Here is a 21,267-nt window from a genome sequence, read left to right as displayed (position 1 = left end):
TGTAGAATGTGGAACTCAGATATTTCACTTGCCTCAGAATGAAGGACTGAACATTTGGAGATTATTACATATACAATACATACAGTAATACATCTATATCACATTCTGCATTAATGGCTTGTTTTCAGGTCCAGATGGAGTTGGTAAGCCCCCTCCCTAGTTTATCTTGCTTATTATAGTATTCCTAATTGTGATTTCTGAGCTTAAATCTTCCATCATGAACACTGGTGATGTATACTTTTGATGATCAAGCTCCATTTCTGCCCATGAAGTCAATGACTTTTGAAAAGTAAATACTGAACTCCAGATCTTTAAGAAATAAGAGACTTATTCACCTGACACATGGATAGTCACCCGCTATGTTCTGTTCTGCTGTCATTGTGCACTTAACTAAGATCCAAAGCGCTAGACCGGTAGTTTTCAGAGTATGTTTTATTTATAACCAACTGATCAGCTTAAGAGGTAATCTAAAGGCTGGACTGTCCACTAATGTTTATAATATTATAATGTTTATACTTGGTTCTAGCATCAGTTTTTACATAATATAAATGTGACTACTTCAGGGGTGGTTTTACAGAAATCATTTTTTTCTGTTTAGTGATTTCCCTTTAGTTAGCACAAGTAGTGGTAAGAAGGAGCAGATTTAGGCTATGTTACAGTGGAGAGAGCATAGAGTTTATATCTGGGGCACCTCAGTTTGAATCCTGTCTCTGCCATTTATCACTCTCTGAGTCCTGGTTTCCTCATCTATAAAATGGGGGTGATAGTGGCATACATTATAGGGCTGTTCTGGGGTTAAGTGAAAACTAAAGGCATCTAAAAGAGTGCCTGGCAAATAGTAGGTTTCTAATAAATGCTTGTCTCCTTGCTTAGCAGTATGGTGAGCAGTCCAAAAAGATTGAGAACCATTCAGTATGTTCCTAATCCTATTTAGACATTTTCTTGATGAGTAAGTTGTCTAGAAAAAAAAAAAAGAATCTGTCTAGATTATTATACGTTGCTTTCTTTTAATCTAGGTTGTCAAGGCTCCTAAATTTCTTCAGACAGCCTCACAAAGAAGATAAATTTGCCTGCAAATTGAGTTCATTTCTTCCTTAGTAGTAGGGCTTCTCATTTGCTGCCTCCCAATCTGACCTCTTGGTGTAATTATTTGTTTTTGATGACTTGCTATATTTTATTGGAAATTTTAATACTGCGTTTCTCCACAGGTCAAATAAATATGGGGCAACACTTCCAGCTCTGCTGCTGGCCAGACACAAAGAGGGCAAAGTAGAGAGCATTCCATTCGCTAACTCCCGTGTGCAAGACATAGTTCAAATAGTGACAAATGCATTACTGGAGACATTTGTGAGTGTATTTTATAATAAGGATATTATTTGAAATAGAGAATCTAGAAGAGTTAAAAATGGTATATTTTAATACACAGTTTTCCAGCTTTTTTTGGCAGAGGGCATGATGTTTTATGAGCTGAAAATTCATTGGGTTGCTCTGTTTTGTTCACTCATTATGATATAGCTTCTGTAGTCCACTGCCAAAAGTTTACATGTTTTTGGATTATTTTTTTTATTGTGGAGACTAGTGTAGCTGATGGCTAGTTGAAGGAAGTACTCAATCTAAGCTGAAACTTGGTATAGAGCACATGGATTCTGGGGAGTCAGACTGCCTAAGTTTAAATCATTGCTTGTTTCCTTACTGGCTCTTTGTTAACTTCTCTGTGCCTCACTTTCCACATGTGTAAAATGTAGTTGGTAGTAGTACCTGCTGCAGAGACTTATCATGAGAACCAAATGAGACCTGTGTACAGTGTTTTGCATAGTGTTTGGCCACTGGTAAACATTAAACAAATGTTAGCTAAGATTCTTATTTATACAGTTTTAGAACAAAGTAGTGTCTTATGAAAGGCCTTTTCCAGTGCTTCCTTTGAAAATAGTGGATTCAAGGGCATAACACTTTTTTTTTTTTTATGAAATTTATTGACAAATTGGTTTCCATACAACACCCAGTGCTCATCCCAAAAGGTGCCCTCCTCAATACCCATCACCCACCCTCTCCTCCCTCCCACCCCCCATCAACCCTCTGTTTGTTCTCAGTTTTTAACAGTCTCTTATGCTTTGGCTCTCTCCCATTCTAACCTCTTTTTTTTTTTTTTCCTTCCCCTCCCCCATGGGTTCCTGTTAAGTTTCTCAGGATCCACATAAGAGTGAAACCATATGGTATCTGTCTTTCTCTGTATGGCTTATTTCACTTAGCATCACACTCTCCAGTTCCATCCACGTTGCTACAAAAGGCCATATTTCATTTTTTCTCATTGCCACGTAATATTCCATTGTGTATATAAACCACAATTTCTTTATCCATTCATCAGTTGATGGACATTTAGGCTCTTTCCATAATTTGGCTATTGTTGAGAGTGCTGCTATGAACATTGGGGTACAAGTGGCCCTATGCATCAGTGCTCCTGTATCCCTTGGATAAATTCCTAGCAGTGCTATTGCTGGGTCATAGGGTAGGTCTATTTTTAATTTTCTGAGGAACCTCCACACTGCTTTCCAGAGCGGCTGCACCAATTTGCATTCCCACCAACAGTGCAAGAGGGTTCCCGTTTCTCCACATCCTCTCCAGCATCTATAGTCTCCTGATTTGTTCATTTTGGCCACTCTGACTGGCGTGAGGTGATACCTGAGTGTGGTTTTGATTTGTATTTCCCTGATAAGGAGCGACGCTGAACATCTTTTCATGTGCCTGTTGGCCATCCGGATGTCTTCTTTAGAGAAGTGTCTATTCATGTTTTCTGCCCATTTCTTCACTGGGTTATTTGTTTTTCGGGTGTGGAGTTTGGTGAGCTCTTTATAGATTTTAGATACTAGCCCTTTGTCCGATATAAGGGCATAACACTTTTAACGTGCATTTCTTGATTTCACTTGTTTTCGCATTTATAATTAAACATAGCTAGAATGTAACAAGTTTATGCTTTTCTATATTTCTCAAGTGACATACGCATTATAATCAGCAGTAAATAATGACCATCCTCCTATTACTATGTTTCTTGCCATGATAATCTAAATGACATTACATTTTAGGTTAAATTAATGGCTGTAGCCTTTATTAAGTGTTTTTGTGGCATTGGTTCTGTTCCCTCCCCCATTCAAGTTACAGGTTGTAATTAGTCAAATCATTAATATTTTCATGATGTAGTTTTCCAAATTATTAAAGTAACATTTTTGTCTTCAATGACATATTAAATGAATATTTATTTAGCCATAAACATAGTGTAATATTTTTGGAATTATTATAAGCCTTTACCTTTTTTCTCCCAGACAATACAGAAAACTATGAAAGAAGAAAATTGAAATCAACTGTAACCTCTTTAACCAAATTTAAAATTGGGGGAAATATTTTCCCAAACTTAAAAAAAATCCCATGTGTATATATGTGATTGTCTTTTTATCTTAAGAGATATTTCCATCAAGAAATGAAGACACACACTAAAACTAATGTTTTTTTAGTATCTATATAATATTCTGTTGTACTAAAAAACCACAATTTGTTTAATTTCCTGTTGTTGAATATTTGTCTTTAGTTTTGTTTTACTCAGGGACCAACCTTGAGGATAATCTTTGGGTGTTTCCATGATTACATAATCATGGTAAATTCACAGAATTTGAATTGCTAGTCCAGAGGGCGTGTATATGTTTAAGGCTGCTAATACTTATTCCTATTTTGTACAAGAGGAAATTTGAACATTTTACTCTTTCATCTTTGCGTAATATATAAAAATTGGTGTCTATTTTTTTGTTAAGATTATATGCTTTATGGCTGAGAAAGTTTGGGCAAACTTAACAACTATCAGAATCTGTTTATTTTTAAGGCACATGTGATAAGCATTGTGGCAGTATTTCAGTTTACAATGTTTTGGTTTGCAGCATTCAACTAAAAACTGAACAGCTATAATAAAAATTGTTTTGCTTTTAGTTTATGACCTTTCCATAAATTCTAAAACCCTCAAGTGGTTGTTACATTTCTTGAAGCTTCTCTGTGTTGGGAGATTTAAATGAGAGTATGTAGCAGCCAGCCAGCTGCAAGCTCATCTCCTGGCCTGCACTGAAGTACTAGAAAGACTTTGGTTTCTTCATCTGGACAGGGAAGAGGACTGGATGGCCAGACAGTAAACATTTTTTATATGGCATGATGAACCTGATGACAAATTAGGCCAGGGAAATATGCCCAAATCTGAAAAACATGATAATTAACTACATGAGCAATGATCTATCCAAGGCTGTCACATTTAAACATCCTTCTGAACAAATAGTTCTAGCACTTTTCTCAGATACATTGAGTTCCTTTTTTATGGTTTTATTATGCATAAGTTACAGCCTCTTGTATACTCAAATAGCCAAAGGACACCTTCCAGTTACCATGTTTGATGACCTTTCCTGTAAGTAGCAACCAAAACCATTGACAATGCTTTTCCTTCTCAAAATTCTCTATTCTTCTGGCTTTTGCAATTCCAGATACCTCCTTCAACCCTCTGGCCACTCTGGAATTACATCTTCAACCCCTTTTTCTTCTTTCGCTGTTTTTTCTTTAGGAAATTTTATCCATACCCATAATTTCTACTATCATTATACCAGCTGATGATTCCAAAATTGAAGTTTCTGATCTTTTCTCCTAAACCCACAGAACTCTTGGTCTTTCTTCCCTGAAATGTGTCACCTGTGTGTCTTTTCACAAATGTGTATTCTAGTTAGTCATCTTTCTAAAACAGACCTAACCATGTCACTCATTTGATTCCAGATCTTCTCAGTATTCCTGGGAATTAGAAAACCTACCAAGACATTTTACCATCTGGTCTTATGGCCACATTTGCCTCTTGCATGCCTAAGTCTGGCATGCTTCACTCCTACTGTTACCAGATGGCATGTATCCCTTCACACCTCTCTGCCTGTCCCCACAATGCTCCCTATATCTGGAATCCTGGCTCTGGCACATACCTTATTCTGTCAAGATCTTGGTTTTTGCCCAAGACCAGATCAAATATCACTTCTGAAATCATCCATGAGCTTCCCTACTTTGTTTTCTTAGCTTAATTTTATTGTCATACGTTAATTCTTTCTTGGATCATAGCAGTTTGTGTACCTGTCTCCTCCTCTAAAGTATGAGCTCTTTGAGAGCAGGGAAAGTAAAGTATCTTGGTTCTTTTTGATTCAGTATCCAGCATCATATCTTGAGCTTTGTAGTTCAGGTGGCTCTATCTCCCTTAATGTTTCAAATCTGTTCAGAGTGAGGAGATCTGCTACCCTGATGAGATGTGTCAATTTTATGAAGGCGATGGAACTCATATAGAAGATGAAAGATGATGAAAGATGATAGTTAATATAAGAAGACAACATAGGGAAATTTGGAGAAGAGAGGATCTAAGATCTAAGATATGAAAGAGGAACGTATAGAAGAGGATTTTGAGTGTGTAAGAGAAAGAATTAGAAGGAAAATGAGAATTGACAGAGGAAAGTGGCTCTGAGAACTAAATAAGGAAAACTACATACCAGAGCCTGGTATTTAGCTTAAACCAAAAAAAAAAAAAAAAAAAAAAAAAAAGAAAGAAAAGAAATGAGACTGATATTTTTGTTTAAACATGTTTTTTATAATATTAATTACACTAAAATCTATAATATTGAAACAAAATAAGATTTTTAAGGAATCACAGATGTTGAAAGATATCTTTAAATATCAGCATTTCTTTTTTCAAAAATTTTATGTTAGATACAATAAGAGTTTTGTTTGTCATATGTCACATGTTGGCTAATCTGGTCCAGATTTTAGCATAAGAAGTTATTAGAAGTGTTACATCCTTGTAAAACAGGGAGTTTAAGTTATTTTGAAATTAGTACTTTTTTTTTTTTTTTTAAATAACTCGTTAAGATAAAGTGGGCTTAAATAAAAAGCTCTTGAGGGGTGCCTGGGTGACTTAGTCGGTTAAGCGTCCAACTTTGGCTCAGGTTATGATCTGGTGGTTTGTGGGTTTGAGCCCTGCGTCAGGCTCTGTGCCGACAGCTCAGAGCCTGGAGACTGCTTCAGATTCTGTGTGTGTGTGTGTCTCTCTCTCTCTCTGCTCCTACCCCACTTTCTCCCTCCCTTTCTCTCTGTCAGTCTCTCCCAAAGATAAACATTTTTAAAAATTGTAAAAAAATGAAAAGCTCTTGACAGTCACAGGTTTAGTCAGTAAAGCAAAATCTCCACTTAAAATATGTTTTAATTACATTTTATAGACTAAACTTGCATGATTGATCTGAACATTATTTTCTATTTTATGCCTCATCATTTTCCATGTTTTTTTTCTTTTTTTTTTAACAGCCAGAAATAACTGTGGAAAACCTTCCCGTTTATTTGAGACTTCAGAAACCATTACTTATTTTATTCAGTGATGGCAGCATAAATCCTCAGTATACAAAAGCAATATTGACGCTTGTAAAAGAGAAACACTTGGATTCACTTACCCCTTGCTGGTTAAATCTGTAAGTATATTTTTATTTTTTAATATGCAAAAGGTAAGAAACTGTAATTACTACATTTTCATTAGGAAATGAAACTCTCTAACTGTACCTTTGGAGTTAATATGGGACCAGTGTATATATTATCAGGATATTTTAGTAACTAAAAGATGACCTTGTTTTAGATTGAATTCTTTTCTACGATGAATTTTATTTTGTTGACTGGTATTTTTTTTTTCAGATCCATTGAGGTGTAATTGACAAAATTTTAGGATATTTAAAGTGTACATTGTGGTGATTTGATACATGTATACATTTTGAAAGGATTCCTCCATCTAAGTAACATATTCATTACATCAAACATTTAAAAATGTATATATATGCCCCTAAGGGGGATCCTGTGAGACAGAGTACCAGAGACATCGCTACAAGCATAAAACATACAGACATCACAATGACTCTAAACCCATATCTTTCTATAATAACACTGAATGTAAATGGACTAAATGCGCCAACCAAAAGACATAGGGTATCAGAATGAATAAAAAAACAAGACCCATCTATTTGCCGTCTACAAGAGACTCATTTTAGACCTGAGGACACCTTCAGATTGAAAGTGAGGGGATGGAGAACTATCTATCATGCTACTGGAAGTCAAAAGAAAGCTGGAGTAGCCATACTTATATCAGACAAACTAGACTTTAAATTAAAGGCTGTAACAAGAGATGAAGAAGGGCATTATATAATAATTACAGGGTCTATCCATCAGGAAGAGCTAACAATTATAAATGTCTATGCACCGAATACGGGAGCCCCCAAATATATAAAACAATTACTCACAAACATAAGCAACCTTATTGATAAGAATGTGGTAATTGCAGGGGACTTTAAAAATGTGTGTATATATATATATATGTTTAATTTTCGGGGGGAGGGGGACTAAGATTTAAGTTCTGTTGTCTTAGCAAATTTCAACTATATAGTATTACCAACTGCAGTCACCATTTATACATGAGATCATCAGACCTTATTCATCTTGTAGCTGCGAGTTTGTTCCTTTTCCCATCCTCTTCCTATTTCTCCCAACCCCCAGTCCCCAGCAACCACTTTTCTTCTGTTTCTGTGAGTTTGACTTTTTTAGACTTTTCACGTAGAAGTATTTGTCTTTCTATGTCTGCCTTATTTCACCTGGTGGAATGCCCTGAGTCCATCCATGTTGTAGCAAATGGCAGGGTTTTCTTCTTTTTCATGGCTGAATACTATTCCATCTTTATCCATTCATTTGTTGACAGACACTTAGGTTGTTTCTGTATCTTGGCTGTTGCAAATAATGCTGCAATAAGCATGGGAATGCATGCATTTCTTTACTGTCTTGTTTTTATATCCTTTGGCTACATACCCAGAAGTAGAATTGCTAGGTCATATGGTAGTTCTATTTTCAATTTTTTGAGGAACCTCCTCTGTTTTCAACAGTGGTTGCACCAATATACATTCCTACCACCAGTTCTTGAAAGTTCCCTTTTGTTCACATCCTCAACAATACTTGTTATCGTTTGTCTTTTTGATACCAGCCATATTAACAGGTTTGAGGTGATATCTCATTGTGGTTTTGGTTTGAATTTCCTTAATATTACTCATCTTGAACATCTTTTCTTGTACCTTTTGGCCATCTTTATGTCTTCTTTGTAAAAATGTCTATTCAGTTCCTCTGCCCATTTTTAATTAGATTATTGGTGTTTTTTGCTGTTATGTGAGTTCTTCCCTCATTTAGATATTCACCCCTTACCACTTATGTGATTTGCAAATATTTTCTCTCGTTCCAAAGTTTACCTTTTATTTTAGTTGATGGTTTCCTTTGTCTATAGAAGATTTTGAGAACGAGCGAGTGGGGGAAAGAGAGAGAGAGAGAGAGAGAGAGAGAGAGAATCTTAAGCAGGCTCCATGATCAGCACAAAGCCTGACTTGGCACTCAATCCCTTGACCCTGGGATCATGACCTGAGCCCAAATCAGGTGTCAGAAGCTCAATCGACTGAGCCATCCAGGTACCCATATGCAGAAGCTTTTTAATTGGATGTAGTCCCACTTACTTATTTTACTTTTGTTGCCTTTGCTTTCATGTCATGCAGATTTTGAGAGGTAGTAATTTTTCTCATTTTTAAAGTAATTTGGGTCCCTGCATGTCTCAACGGGCTAAGTGTCTGGCTTTGGTTCAAGTCATGATCTCATGGTTTGTGAGACTGAGCCTGGCATCGAGCTCTGTGCTGACAGTGTGGAGTCTACTTGGAATTCTCTCTCTCTCTCTGCCCCTATCTCATTTGTGCGCTCTCTCTCTAAAAATAAACAAACTAAAAGAAAAAATTAATTGATGTCCATTGAGGAAAATTTGGCAAATACAGAAAAATAAACATTGTGATACTTTGGCATTTTTCTTCCTTTCTTTTTTCTATATTTTTATTTATTTTGAGAGAGAAGGAGTGTGAGTGTACATTTAATGTCTGTGAACACAGTTCACATATCTACACACTATCCATTGTTCAAATGCATTACATGAAAAGTTCATTTTTAATTTATTTGAAAAATTAGAAGAATGAGGCAGTGTACATTTTTTTCTATGAAGAGTTCACTGACAGTCTACTGCTTAAGACAAATTTCCCCCAGGGTAATTATCTTTGTAGATATCTCACATTAAAACACTATTTTCCATAATGTGGAATGTGATGTTTCAGGAAATCTGGGCATCTTAAAAAATTTTTTTTTTAATTTTTTTAATGTTTGAGAGAGAAACAGAGTGCCTCAGGAGAGGGGCAGAGAGAGAGGGAGACAGAAAAACTGAAGCAGTTTCCAGGCTCTGAGCTGTCAGCACAGTATCTGATGTGGGGCTTGAACTCATGGACCGTGAGATCATGACCTGAGCTCCAGTCAGACACTCAACCAACTGAGCCACCCAGGCGCCCCTAAAAATATGTTTTTAATATGAAATTCATTTTTAAATTGGTTTCCATACAACACGCAGTGCTCATCCCAACAGGTGCCCTCCTCACTGCCCATCACCCTCTTTCCCCTCCCTCCCACCACCTATCAACCCTCAGTTTTTTCTGTTTTTAAGAGTCTCTTATGGTTTGGCTCCCTCCCTAACTTTTTTTTTTTTCCCGTTCCCCTCCTCCATGATCTTTTAAGTTTCTCAGGATTCACATAAGAGTGAAAACATATGGTATCTGTCTTTCTCTGTATGACTTATTTCACTTAGCATAACACTCTCCAGTTCCATCCACATTGCTACAGAAGACCATATTTCATTCTTTCTCATTGCCATGTAGTACTCCATTGTATATATAAACAATTTCTTTATCCATTCATTAGTTGATGGATATTTAGGTTCTTTCCATAATTTGGCTATTGTTGAAAGTGCTGCTATAAACATTGGGGTACAAGTGCCCCTGTACATCAGCACTCCTGTATCCCTTGGATAAATACCTACTAGTGCAATTGCTGGGTCATAGGGTAGGTCTATTTTTAATTTTTTGAGAAAACTCCACACTGTTTTCCAGAGCAGCTGCACCAGTTTGCATTCCCACCAACAGTGCAAGAGGTTCCCGTTTCTCCACATCCTCTCCAGCATCTTTAGTCTCCTGATTTGTTCATTTTGGCCACTCTGACTGGCGTGAGGTGGTATCTCCGTGTGGTTTTGATTTGTATTTCCCTGATGAGGAGTGATGTAGAGCATCTATTCTTGTGCCTGTTGGCCATCTGGATGTCTTCTTTAGAGAAGTGTCTATTCATGTTTTCTGCCCCTTCACTGGATTGTTTTTCAGGTGTGGAGTTTGGTGAGTTCTGTATAGATTTTGGATACTAGCCTCTATCTGATGTGTCATTTGCAAATATCTTTTCCCATTCTGTCCATTGCCTTTTAGTTTTGGTGATTGTTTCCTTTGCAATGCAGAAACTTTTTATCTTGATGAGGTCCCTATAGTTCATTTTTGCTTTTAATTCCCTTGCCTTTGGGGATGTGTCAAGTAAGAAATTGCTGCAGCTGAGGTCAGAGAGGTTCCTTCCTGCTTTCTCCTCTAGGGTTTTGATGGTTTCCTGTCTCACATTCATGGCCTTTTTCCATTTTGAGTTTATTTTTGTGAATGGTGTAAGAAAGTGGACTAGTTTCATTCTTCTTCATGTTGTTGTCCAGTTCTCCTAGCACCATTTGTTACAGAGACTGTCTTTTCTATTGGATATTCTTTCCTGCTTTGTCAAAGATTAGTTGGCCACACTTTTGTGGATCCAATTCTGGGTTCTCTATTCTATTCCATTGGTCTATGTGTCTGTTTTTGTGCCAATACCATGCTGTCTTGATGATTACACCTTTGTAGTAGAGGCTAAAGTCTGGGATTGTGATGCCTCCTGCTTTAGTCTTCTTCTTCAATATTATTTTGGCTATTTGGGGTCTTTTGTGGTTCCATACAAATTTTAGGATTGCTTGCTCTAGCTTTGAGAAGAATGCTGGTGCAATTTTGATTGGGATTGCATTGAATGTGTAGATTGCTTTGTGTAGATTGTATTGACATTTTAACAATACTTATTCTTCCAATCCATGAGCATGGAATGAATTTCCGTTTCTTTGTGTCTTCTTCAATTTCCTTCATAAGCTTTCTATAGTTTTCAGCATACAGATCCTTTACATCTTTGGTTAGATTTATTCCTAGGTATTTTATGCTTCTTGGTGCAATTGTGAATGGGATCAGTTTCTTTATTTGTCTTTCTGTTGCTTCATTGTTAGTGTATAAGAATGCAACTGATTTCTGTACATTGATTTTGTATCCTGCAACTTTGCTGAATTCATGTATCAGTTCTAGCAGACTTGTGGTGGAGTCTATCGGATTTTCCATGTATAATATCATGTCATCTGGAACAAGTGAAAACCTGACTTCATCTTTGCCAATTTTGATGCCTTTGATTTCCTTTTGTTGTCTGATCACTGATGCTAGAACTTCTAACTCTATGTTAAACAACAGTGGTGAGAGTGGACATCCCTGTTGTGTTCCTGATCTCAAGGGAAAGCTCTCAGTTTTTCCCCATTGAGGATGATGTTAGCTGTGGGCTTTTCATAAATGGCTTTTATGATGTTTAAGTATGTTTCTTCTATCCCGACTTTCTCAAGGGTTTTTATTAAGGATGCTGAATTTTGTCAAATGCTTTTTATGCATCGATTGACAGGATCATATGGTTCTTTTCTTTTATTAATGTGATGTATCACATTGATTGATTTGCATATGTTGAACCAGCCCTGCAGCCTGGGAATGAATCCCCCTTGATCATGGTGAATAATTCTTTTTATATGCTGTTGAATTCGATTTGCTAGTATCTTGTTGAGAAGTTTTGCATTCATATTCATCAGGGTTATTGGCCTGTAGTTCTCCTTTTTTGCTGGGTCTCTGTCTGGTTTGGGAATCAAAGTAATGCTGGCTACATAGAATGAGTCTGGAAGTTTTCATTCCCTTTCTATTTTTTGGAACAGCTTGAGAAGGATTGGTATTATCTCTGCTTTAAATGTCTGGTAGAATTCCCCTGGGTAGCTATCTGGTCCTGGACTCTCATTTGTTGGGAGATTTTGATAACTGATTGAATTTCTTTTCTGGTTACGGGTCTGTTCAAGTTTTCTATTTCTTCCTGTTTGAGGTTTGGAAGTGTGTGGCTGTTTAGGAATTTGTCCATTTCGTCCAGGTTGTCCAGTTTGTTGGCATATAGTTTTTCATAGTATTCCCTGATAATTGCTGTATTTCTGAGGGATTGGTTGTAATAATTCCATTTGCATTCATGATTTTATCTATTTGGGTCATCTCCCTTTTCTTTTTGAGAAGCCTGGCTAGAGGTTTATCAATTTTGTTTATCTTTTCAAAAAACCAACTCTTGGTTTCGTTGATCTGCTCTACAGGTTTTTTTTAGATTCTATATTGTTTATTTATGCTCTGATCTTTATTATTTCTTTTCTTCTGCTGGGTTTGGGGTGTCCTTGCTGTACTGCTTCTATTTCCTTTAGTTTTTTTATTTTTTTTTCCAATATATGAAATTTATTGTCAAATTGGTTTCCATACAACACCCAGTGCTCATCCCAAAAGGTGCCCTCCTCAATACCCATCACCCACCCTCCCCTCCCTCCCACCCCCATCAATCCTCATTTTGTTCTCCGTTTTTAACAGTCTCTTATGCTTTGGCTGTCTCCCACTCTAACCTCTTTTTTTTTCTTCCTACCCCCTCCCCCATGGGTTTCTGTTAAGTTTCTCAGGATCCACCTAAGAGTGAAAACATATGGTATCTGTCTTTCTCTGTATGGCTTATATCACTTAGCATAACACTCTCCAGTTCCATCCACGTTGCTACAAAGGGCCATATTTCGTTCTCATTGCCATGTAATACTCCATTGTGTATATAAGCCACAATTTCTTTATCCATTCATCAGTTGATGGACATTTAGGCTCTTTCCATAATTTGGCTATTGTTGAGAGTACTGCTATAAACATTGGGGTACAAGTGCCCCTATGCATCAGTACTCCTGTATCCCTTGGGTAAATTCCTAGCAGTGCTACTGCTGGGTCATAGGGTAGGTCTATTTTTAGTGTTTTGAGGAACCTCCACACTGTTTTCCAGAATGGCTGCACCAGTTTGCATTCCCACCAACAGTGCAAGAGGGTTCCCGTTTCTCCACAACCTCACCAGCATCTTTAGTCTCCTGATTTGTTCATTTTGGCCACTCTGACTGGCGTGAGGTGATATCTGAGTGTGGTTTTGATTTGTATTTCCCTGATAAGGAGTGACGTTGAGCATCTTTTCATGTGCCTGTTGGCCGTCTGGATGTCTTTAGAGAAGTGTCTATTCATGTTTTCTGCCCATTTCTTCACTGGATTATTTGTTTTTCAAGTGTGGAGTTTGGTGAGCTCTTTATAGATTTTGGATACTAGCCCTTTGTCCGATATGTCATTGGCAAATATCTTTTCCCATTCCATTGGTTGCCTTTTAGTTTTGTTGGTTGTTTCCATTGCAGTGCAGAAGCTTTTTATCTTCATAAGGTCCCAGTAATTCATTTTTGCTTTTAATTCCCTTGCCTTTGGGGATGTGTCGAGTAAGAGATTGCTACGGCTGAGGTCAGAGAGGTCTTTTCCTGCTTTGTCCTTTAGGGTTTTGATGGTTTCCTGTCTCACATTCATGTCCTTTTTCCATTTTGAGTTAATTTTTGTGAATGGTGTGAGAAAGTGGTCTAGTTTCAACCTTCTGCATGTTGCTGTCCAGTTCTCCCAGCACCATTTGTTACAGAGACTGTCTTTTTTCCATTGGATATGCTTTCCTGCTTTGTCAAAGATGAGTTGACCATACGTTTGTGGGTCTAGTTCTGGGGTTTCTATTCTATTCCATTGGTCTATGTGTCTGTTTTTGTGCCAATACCATGCTGTCTTGATGATTACAGCTTTGTAGTAGAGGCTAAAGTCTCGGATTGTGATGCCTCCTGCTTTGGTCTTCTTCCTCAAAATTACTTTGGCTATTTGGGGCCTTTTGTGGTTCCATATGAATTTTAGGATTGCTTGTTCTAGTTTTGAGAAGAATGCTGGTGCAATTTTGATTGGGATTGCATTGAATGTGTAGATACCTTTGGGTAGTATTGACATTTTGACAATATTTATTCTTCCAATCCATGAGCACGGAATGTCTTTCCATTTCTTTATATCTTCTTCAATTACCTTCATAAGCTTTCTATAGTTTTCAGCATACAGATCTTTTACATCTTTGGTTAGATTTATTCCTAGGTATTTTATGCTTCTTGGTGCAATTGTGAATGGGATCAGTTTCTTTATTTGTCTTTCTGTTGCTTCATTGTTAGTGTATAAGAATGCAACTGATTTCTGTACATTGATTTTGTAGCCTGCAACTTTGCTGAATTCATGTATCAGTTCTAGCAGACTTTTGGTGGAGTCTATCGGATTTTCCATGTATGATATCATGTCATCTGCAAAAAGTGAAAGCTTGACTTCATCTTTGCCAATTTTGATGCCTTTGATTTCCTTTTGTTGTCTGATTGCTGATGCTAGAACTTCCAACACTGTGTTAAACAACAGCGGTGAGAGTGGGCATCCCTGTCATGTTCCTGATCTCAGGGAAAAAGCTCTCAGTTTTTCCCCATTGAGGATGATGTTAGCTGTGGGCTTTTCATAAATGGCTTTTATGATGTTTAAATATGTTCCTTCTCTCCCGACTTTCTCAAGGGTTTTTATTAAGAAAGGTGCTGAATTTTGTCAAATGCTTTTTATGCATCGATTGACAGGATCATATGGTTCTTATCTTTTCTTTTATTAATGTGATGTATCACATTGATTGATTTGCGAATGTTGAACCAGCCCTGCAGCCTGGGAATATAATCCCCCTTGATCATAGTGAATAATTCTTTTTTTTTTTTTTTTAACATTTTTATTTATTTTTTTGGGACAGAGAGAGACAGAGCATGAACGGGGGAGGGGCAGAGAGAGAGGGAGACACAGAATCGGAAACAGGCTCCAGGCTCCGAGCCATCAGCCCAGAGCCTGACGTGGGGCTCGAACTCACGGACCGCGAGATCGTGACCTGGCTGAAGTCAGACGCTTAACGGACTGCGCCACCCAGGCGCCCCTGAATAATTCTTTTTATATGCTGTTGAATTTGATTTGTTAGTATCTTGTTGAGAATTTTTGCATCCATATTCATCAGGGATACTGGCCTGTAGTTCTCTTTTTTTACTGGGTCTCTGTCTGGTTTAGGAATCAAAGTACTACTGGCTTCATAGATTGAGTCTGGAAGTTTTCCTTCCCTTTCTATTTCTTGGAATAGCTTGAAAATAATAGGTATTATCTCTGCTTTAAACGTCTGGTAGAACTCCCCTGGGAAGCCATCTGGTCCTGGACTCTTATTTGTTGGGAGATTTTTGATAACCGATTCAATTTTTTTGCTGGTTATGGGTCTGTTCAAGCTTTGTATTTCCTCCTGATTGAAGTTGGAAGAGTGTGGGTGTTTAGGAATTTTCCATTTCTTCCAGGTTGTCCAATTTGTTGGCATATAAGTTTTCATAGTATTCCCTGATAATTGTTTGTGTCTCTGAGGGATTGGTTGTAATCATTCCATTTTAATTCATGATTTTATCTATTTGGGTCATCTCCCTTTTCTTTTTGAGAAGCCTGGCTAGAGGTTTGTCAATTTTGTTTATTTTTTCAAAAAACCAACTCTTGGTTTTGTTGATCTGCTCTACAGTTTTTTTAGATTCATATTGTTTATTTCTGCTCTGATCGCTATTATTTCTCTTCTTCTGCTGGGTTTAGGCTGCCTTTGCTGTCTGCTTCTATTTCCTTTAGGTGTGCTGTTAGATTTTGTATTTGGGATTTTTCTTGTTTCTTGAGATAGGCCTGGAATGCAATGTATTTTCCTCTCAAGACTGCCTTCGCTGCATCCCAAAGTGTTTGGATTGTTGTATTTTCATTTTCATTTGTTTCCATATATTATTTAATTTCTTCTCTAATTGCCTGGTGGACCCATTCATTCTTTAGTAGGGTGTTCTTTAACCTCCAAGCTTTTGGAGGTTTTTCAGACTTTTTCCTGTGGCTGATTTCAAGTTTCATGGCATTGTGGTCTGAAAGTGTGCATGGTATGATCTCAATTCTTTTATACTTATGAAGGGCTGTTTTGTGACCCAGTATGTGATCTGTCTTGGAGACTGTTCCATGTGCACTTGAGAAGAAAGTATATTCTATTGCTTTGGGATGCAGAGTTCTAAATACATCTGTCAAGTCCATTGGATCCAATGTATTATTCAGGGCCCTTGTTTTCTTTATTGATCCTGTGTCTAGATGATCTGTCCATAGTTGTAAGTGGGGTATTAAAATCCCCTGCAGTTACCACATTCTTATCAATAAGGTTGTTTACATTTGTGATGAATTGTTTTATATATTTGGGGGCTCCCATATTTGGAACATAGACATTTATAATTGTTAGCTCTTCCTGATGGGTAGACCCTGTAATTATTATATAATGCCCTTCTTCATCTCTGGTTACAGCCTTTAATTTAAAGTCTAGTTTGTCTGATATAAGTATGGCTACTGCAGCTTTCTTTGACTTCCAGAATCATGATGGATAGTTCTCCATCCCCTCACTTTCAATCTGAAGGTGTCCTCAGGTCTAAAGTGAGTCTCTTGTAGACAGCAAATAGATGGGTCTTGTTGTTTTATCCATTCTGATATCCTGTGTGCTTTGGTTGGAGCATTGAGTCCATTTACATTCAGTGTTATTATTCAAAGATATGGATTTAGAGTCATTGTGGTGTCTGTAGGTTTCATGCTTATAGAGATGTCTCTGATACTTTGTGGTCCTTGCAACATTTCACTCACAGAATCCCCCTTAGGATCTCTTGTAGGGCTGGTTTAGTGGTGATGAATTCCTTCAGTTTTTGTTTGTTTGGGAAGACCTTTATCTCTCCTTCTCTTCTGAATGACAGACTTGCTGGATAAAGGATTCTCAGCTGCATATTTTTTCTGTTCATCACATTGAAGATTTCCTGCCATTCCTTTCTGGCCTGCCAAGTTTCAGTAGATAGGTCTGCCACTAGTCTTATAGGTCTCCCTTTATAAGTTAGAGCCTGTTTACCCTTAGCTGCTTTCACAATTTTCTCTTTATCCTTGTAATTTTCCAGTTTCACTGATATGTAGTGCAGAAGATTGATTCAAGTTACATCTGAAGGGAGTTCTCTGTGACATTTGGATTTCAGTGCCTTTTTCCTTCCCCAGATCAGGGAAGTTCTCAGCTATGATTTGTTCAAGTATACCTTCATCCTCTTTCTCTCTTCTTCTTCTGGAATTCCTATGATACAGATATTGTTCTGTTTGATTACATTACTTAGTTCTCTAATTCTCCCCTCATACTCCTGGATTTTTTTTTATCTCTCTTTCTCTCAGCTTCCTCTTTTAGCATACTTTTATCTTCTAATTCACCTATTCTCTCCTCTGCCTCTTCAGTCCGTGTTATGGCCACCTCCATTTATTTTGCACCTCATTTATAACATTTTTTAATGTCTCATGACTATTTCTTAGTCCCTTGATTTCTGTAGCAATAGATCTCTGCTGTCCTCTGTTTTTTCCAACCCAGTGATTAATTTTATGACTATTATTCTAAATTCTTTTTCTATTATATTGCTTAAATCAGTTTTGATCAATTCGTTAGCTGTTGCTACTTCCTGGAGTTTCTTTTGAGGATAATTCTTCCGTTTCGTCATTTTGGGTAGTCCCTGCAGTAACTCCAAACTGCAGGGCACTTCCCCTGTGCTGTAGGCAGTAACTTGTGTTGGTTGGCAGGACCACAGTCAGACCTGATGTCTTCCCCCAGCCCACCACTGGGGCCACAGTTAGACTGGTATGAACCTTATCTTCCCCTCTCCCAGGGTCAGGACTCACTGCGGAGTGGTGTGGCCCCTGCCTGGGCTACTTGCACACTGCCAGGCTTGTGGTGCTGCTCCGATGGGATCTGGCCAAGGGCATATTAGCCGGGGTGGATCCACAAGGTGCACAGGGGCAGGAGGGGCAGGCTTACCTAGCTTTGCAGTGGGTGGTCCCCTGCAGGAGGAGCCCTGCAGTTCCGGGAGGGAGGCAGACCCGCCAGAGGGATGGATGCACAGAAGCACAGCGTTGGGTGTTTGCGTGGTGCAAGCAAGTTCGGTGTCGGGAACTGGTTCCCTTTGGAATTTTGGCTGGGGGATGGGAGAGGGAAATGGTGTTTGCCTCTGCCTTTGTTCCCTGCCCAGCTGAGCTCTGTCTTCCAGGGCTCAACAACTCTCTCTCCCAGCATCCTCTTGCCCTCCCTGCTCTTGGAGAGCAGAGCTGTTGACTATTAACATTCCAGAAATTAAGTCCCTCTGGCTATCAGAACTCACGCAGTCCGGCCCCTCTACTTTTGTGAGCTGGACTTTGGGAGCTCTGCCTTGCCGCACGGGCTCCCCCTCCAGTGCCCTGACTCCTTCCTACCAGTCCTTGTAGCATGCACCGCCTCTCCACCTTCCCTACCTTCTTCCGTGGGCCTCTTGTCTACTCTTGGCTCCAGAGACTCTGTTCTGCTAGTCTGGCAGTTTTCTGGCTTATTTAGGCAGATGTGGGTTGGAGTCTAAGCGATCAGCAGGATGAGGTGAGCCCAGCCTCCTCCTACGCCACCATCTTCCATGCTTCAGCCCCTAAAGAAATTGTTTAATGTTTATTTATTTTTGAGAGAGAGATAAAGACAGAGTGCAAGCGGGGGAGGGGCAGAGAGCAAGGGAGACATAGAATCTGAAGCAGGCTCCAGGTTCTGAGCTATCAGCACAGAGCCCGACACGGGACTCCAACCCATGAACTGCGAGATCAAGACCTGAGCTGAAGCTGGACACTTACCTGACTGAGGCTCCCAGGTGCCCCAGGAAAGCTGGGTATCTTAAAAGTTATGGTTTCCATGTTTGTTCATAATTTTAAAAAGTATTTTTAATTTTAAATTAACCCCTTTCTCTTTTTATCTGAGGAAAAAATTTTATTTGTAGTATTTATTATAAGTATCTTATTTTATAGTTTGTAACCATTTAATTTTTGAGTTGACATGTGATCAGACACTTAGCTCAACTTTGGGAGGAGCCTAATGATTATATCAAACCTAAATTGACAAATCTTTGAACTATGACTGGCTTTCATGAAAATATCACTGTCTTTTTTTTCTCCTAAGAGAAACACAGTGCCCATTTCTTTAAGAATCTGACTACTAATAACATAGTTATAGACCTCTTAGTTTTTAGGACATCTTTTTATAAACTTAATGATGTGATACTATATTTAAAGTTTAATGTTATACAAACTATTATTTTCATAATTTTATTATAGAAAGAAATACTAACATATTCAATTGCTCCCTTTTGTAGAAAGAATACTCCTGCGGGAAGAGGAATCCTACAGACATACTTTAATGCTTTGCCTCCCCTTCCTCTTATTGTTGTGGTGAATCTGCATTCAGGTGGCCAGGTATTTGCATTTCCTTCAGAACAGGCAATCACCGAACAAAACCTTTTACTGTGGCTTAAGAAGTTAGAAGCAGGACTTGAGAGTCCTATAAGTAAGTTTTCTGTTTTAATACACAAAGTTCTATATTTTCATAGATTTTTAAACTTATATTATAACTAATGAATATAACTAATTCATTAGTTATATTATAACTAATGAATGCTAAAATTAATTGAATTGTAATGTTTATAAGTATCCTAAATATTAATATGTTGATAGAACTATCCATGGGACAATCTTTTTGGGGGTATTTATTACTCCCATGAATTACTACCATTAAGTTTAATGATAGTAACTAACATTTATTAAATGCTTAGTGATTCACATGTGATATCTCATGAATTCTCCTAAGAGTCATAGGAAGTATTGTTACTCTAGAAGAGTAAGATAACTAGTTCAAAGTCACATAATTAACCAGTAAATGAGGAAGCTTAGATTCCAACCAGCATCTCCTTTAGTCCAGAGCCAGAATTTGGAACCACAAGAAAATAGATCTGGGTTGAGAATTTACTTATTTATTTTTATTTTTATTTATTTTTTTATTTTACATCCAAGTTAGGTAGCATATAGTGCAACAATGATTTCAGGAGTAGATTCCTTAATGCTTCTTACCCATTTAGCCCATCTCCCCTCCCACAACCCCTCCAGTAACCCTCTGTTTGTTCCCCATATTTATAAGTCTCTTATATTTTGTTCTCCTCCCTGTTTTTATATTATTTTTGCTTTCCTTCCCTTATGTTCATCTGTTTTGTATCTTAAAGTCCTCATATGAGTGAAGTCATATGATATTTGTCTTTCTTTAATTTAGCTTAGCATAATACCCTCTAGTTCCATCCATGTAGTTGCAAATGGCAAGGTTTCATTCTTTTTGATTGTTGAGTAATACTCCATTGTGTGTACACACACACACACCCACACACACCCACACACACACACACACACACAACATCTTCTGTATCCATTCATCCAGAGATGGACCTTTGGGCTCTTTCCATACTTTGACTATTGTTGATAGTGCTGCTATAAACACTGGGGTACAAGTGCCCCTGTGCATCAGCACTCCTGTATCCCTTGGATAAATACCTAGTAGTGCAATTGCTGGGTCGTAGGGTAGTTCTGTTTTTAGCTTTTTGAAGAGCCTCCATACTGTTTTCTAGAATGGCTGCACCAGTTTGCATTCCCACCAGCAGTGCAAAAGAGATCCTTTTTCTCTGCATCCTCACCAACATCTGTTGTTGCATCAGTTGTTAATGTTAGCCATTCTGACAGGTGTGAGGTGGTATCTCATTATGATTTTGATTTGTATTTCCTTGATGATGAGTGATGTGGAGCATTATTTCATGTGTTGGTTGGCCATCTGGATGTCTTCTGAAACAGGAAGAAATAGAAAATTTGAACAGACCCATAACCAGTAAAGAAATTGAATTAGTAATCAAAACTTTCCCCCCCCACCAAAAAAATAAATAAATAAATAAATAAATAAATAAATAAAAAATAAAACTTTCCCTAAAAACCAGAGTCCAGGGCCAGATTGCTTTCCAGGGGTATTCTACCAAAAATTTAAGGAAGAGTTAATACCTATTCTCTTGAAGCTGTTCCAAAAAATAGAAATGGAAGGAAAACTTCCAAACTCTTTCTATGAAGCCAGCATTACCTTGATGCCAAAAGCAGACAAAGACCCCACTAAAAACGAGAACTATAGACCAACTTT

General features: G+C 37.9%; 1 protein-coding gene across 4 annotated transcripts in view; it reads left to right on the top strand.

Annotated features, from left to right (window-relative positions):
* TXNDC16 (thioredoxin domain containing 16) overlaps positions 1-21,267 on the top strand; it is a 137,173-nt gene that overhangs the window by 88,466 nt on the left and 27,440 nt on the right. For all 4 annotated transcript variants that reach the window (XM_047862816.1, XM_047862814.1, XM_047862815.1 and 1 more), the window contains 3 exons: positions 1,209-1,347; positions 6,352-6,512; positions 19,418-19,608. In XM_047862816.1, the coding sequence (XP_047718772.1) occupies positions 1,209-1,347; positions 6,352-6,512; positions 19,418-19,608 (491 nt within the window). The remainder of the gene's footprint in view (positions 1-1,208; positions 1,348-6,351; positions 6,513-19,417; positions 19,609-21,267) is intronic.

Source organism: Prionailurus viverrinus, chromosome B3 (assembly GCF_022837055.1).
Source record: "Prionailurus viverrinus isolate Anna chromosome B3, UM_Priviv_1.0, whole genome shotgun sequence".
In the NCBI taxonomy this organism is placed as follows: Eukaryota; Metazoa; Chordata; class Mammalia; order Carnivora; family Felidae; genus Prionailurus; species Prionailurus viverrinus.
Note: the sequence above shows the minus strand (reverse complement) of the source record. Positions and strands in the feature narration are given on the sequence as shown.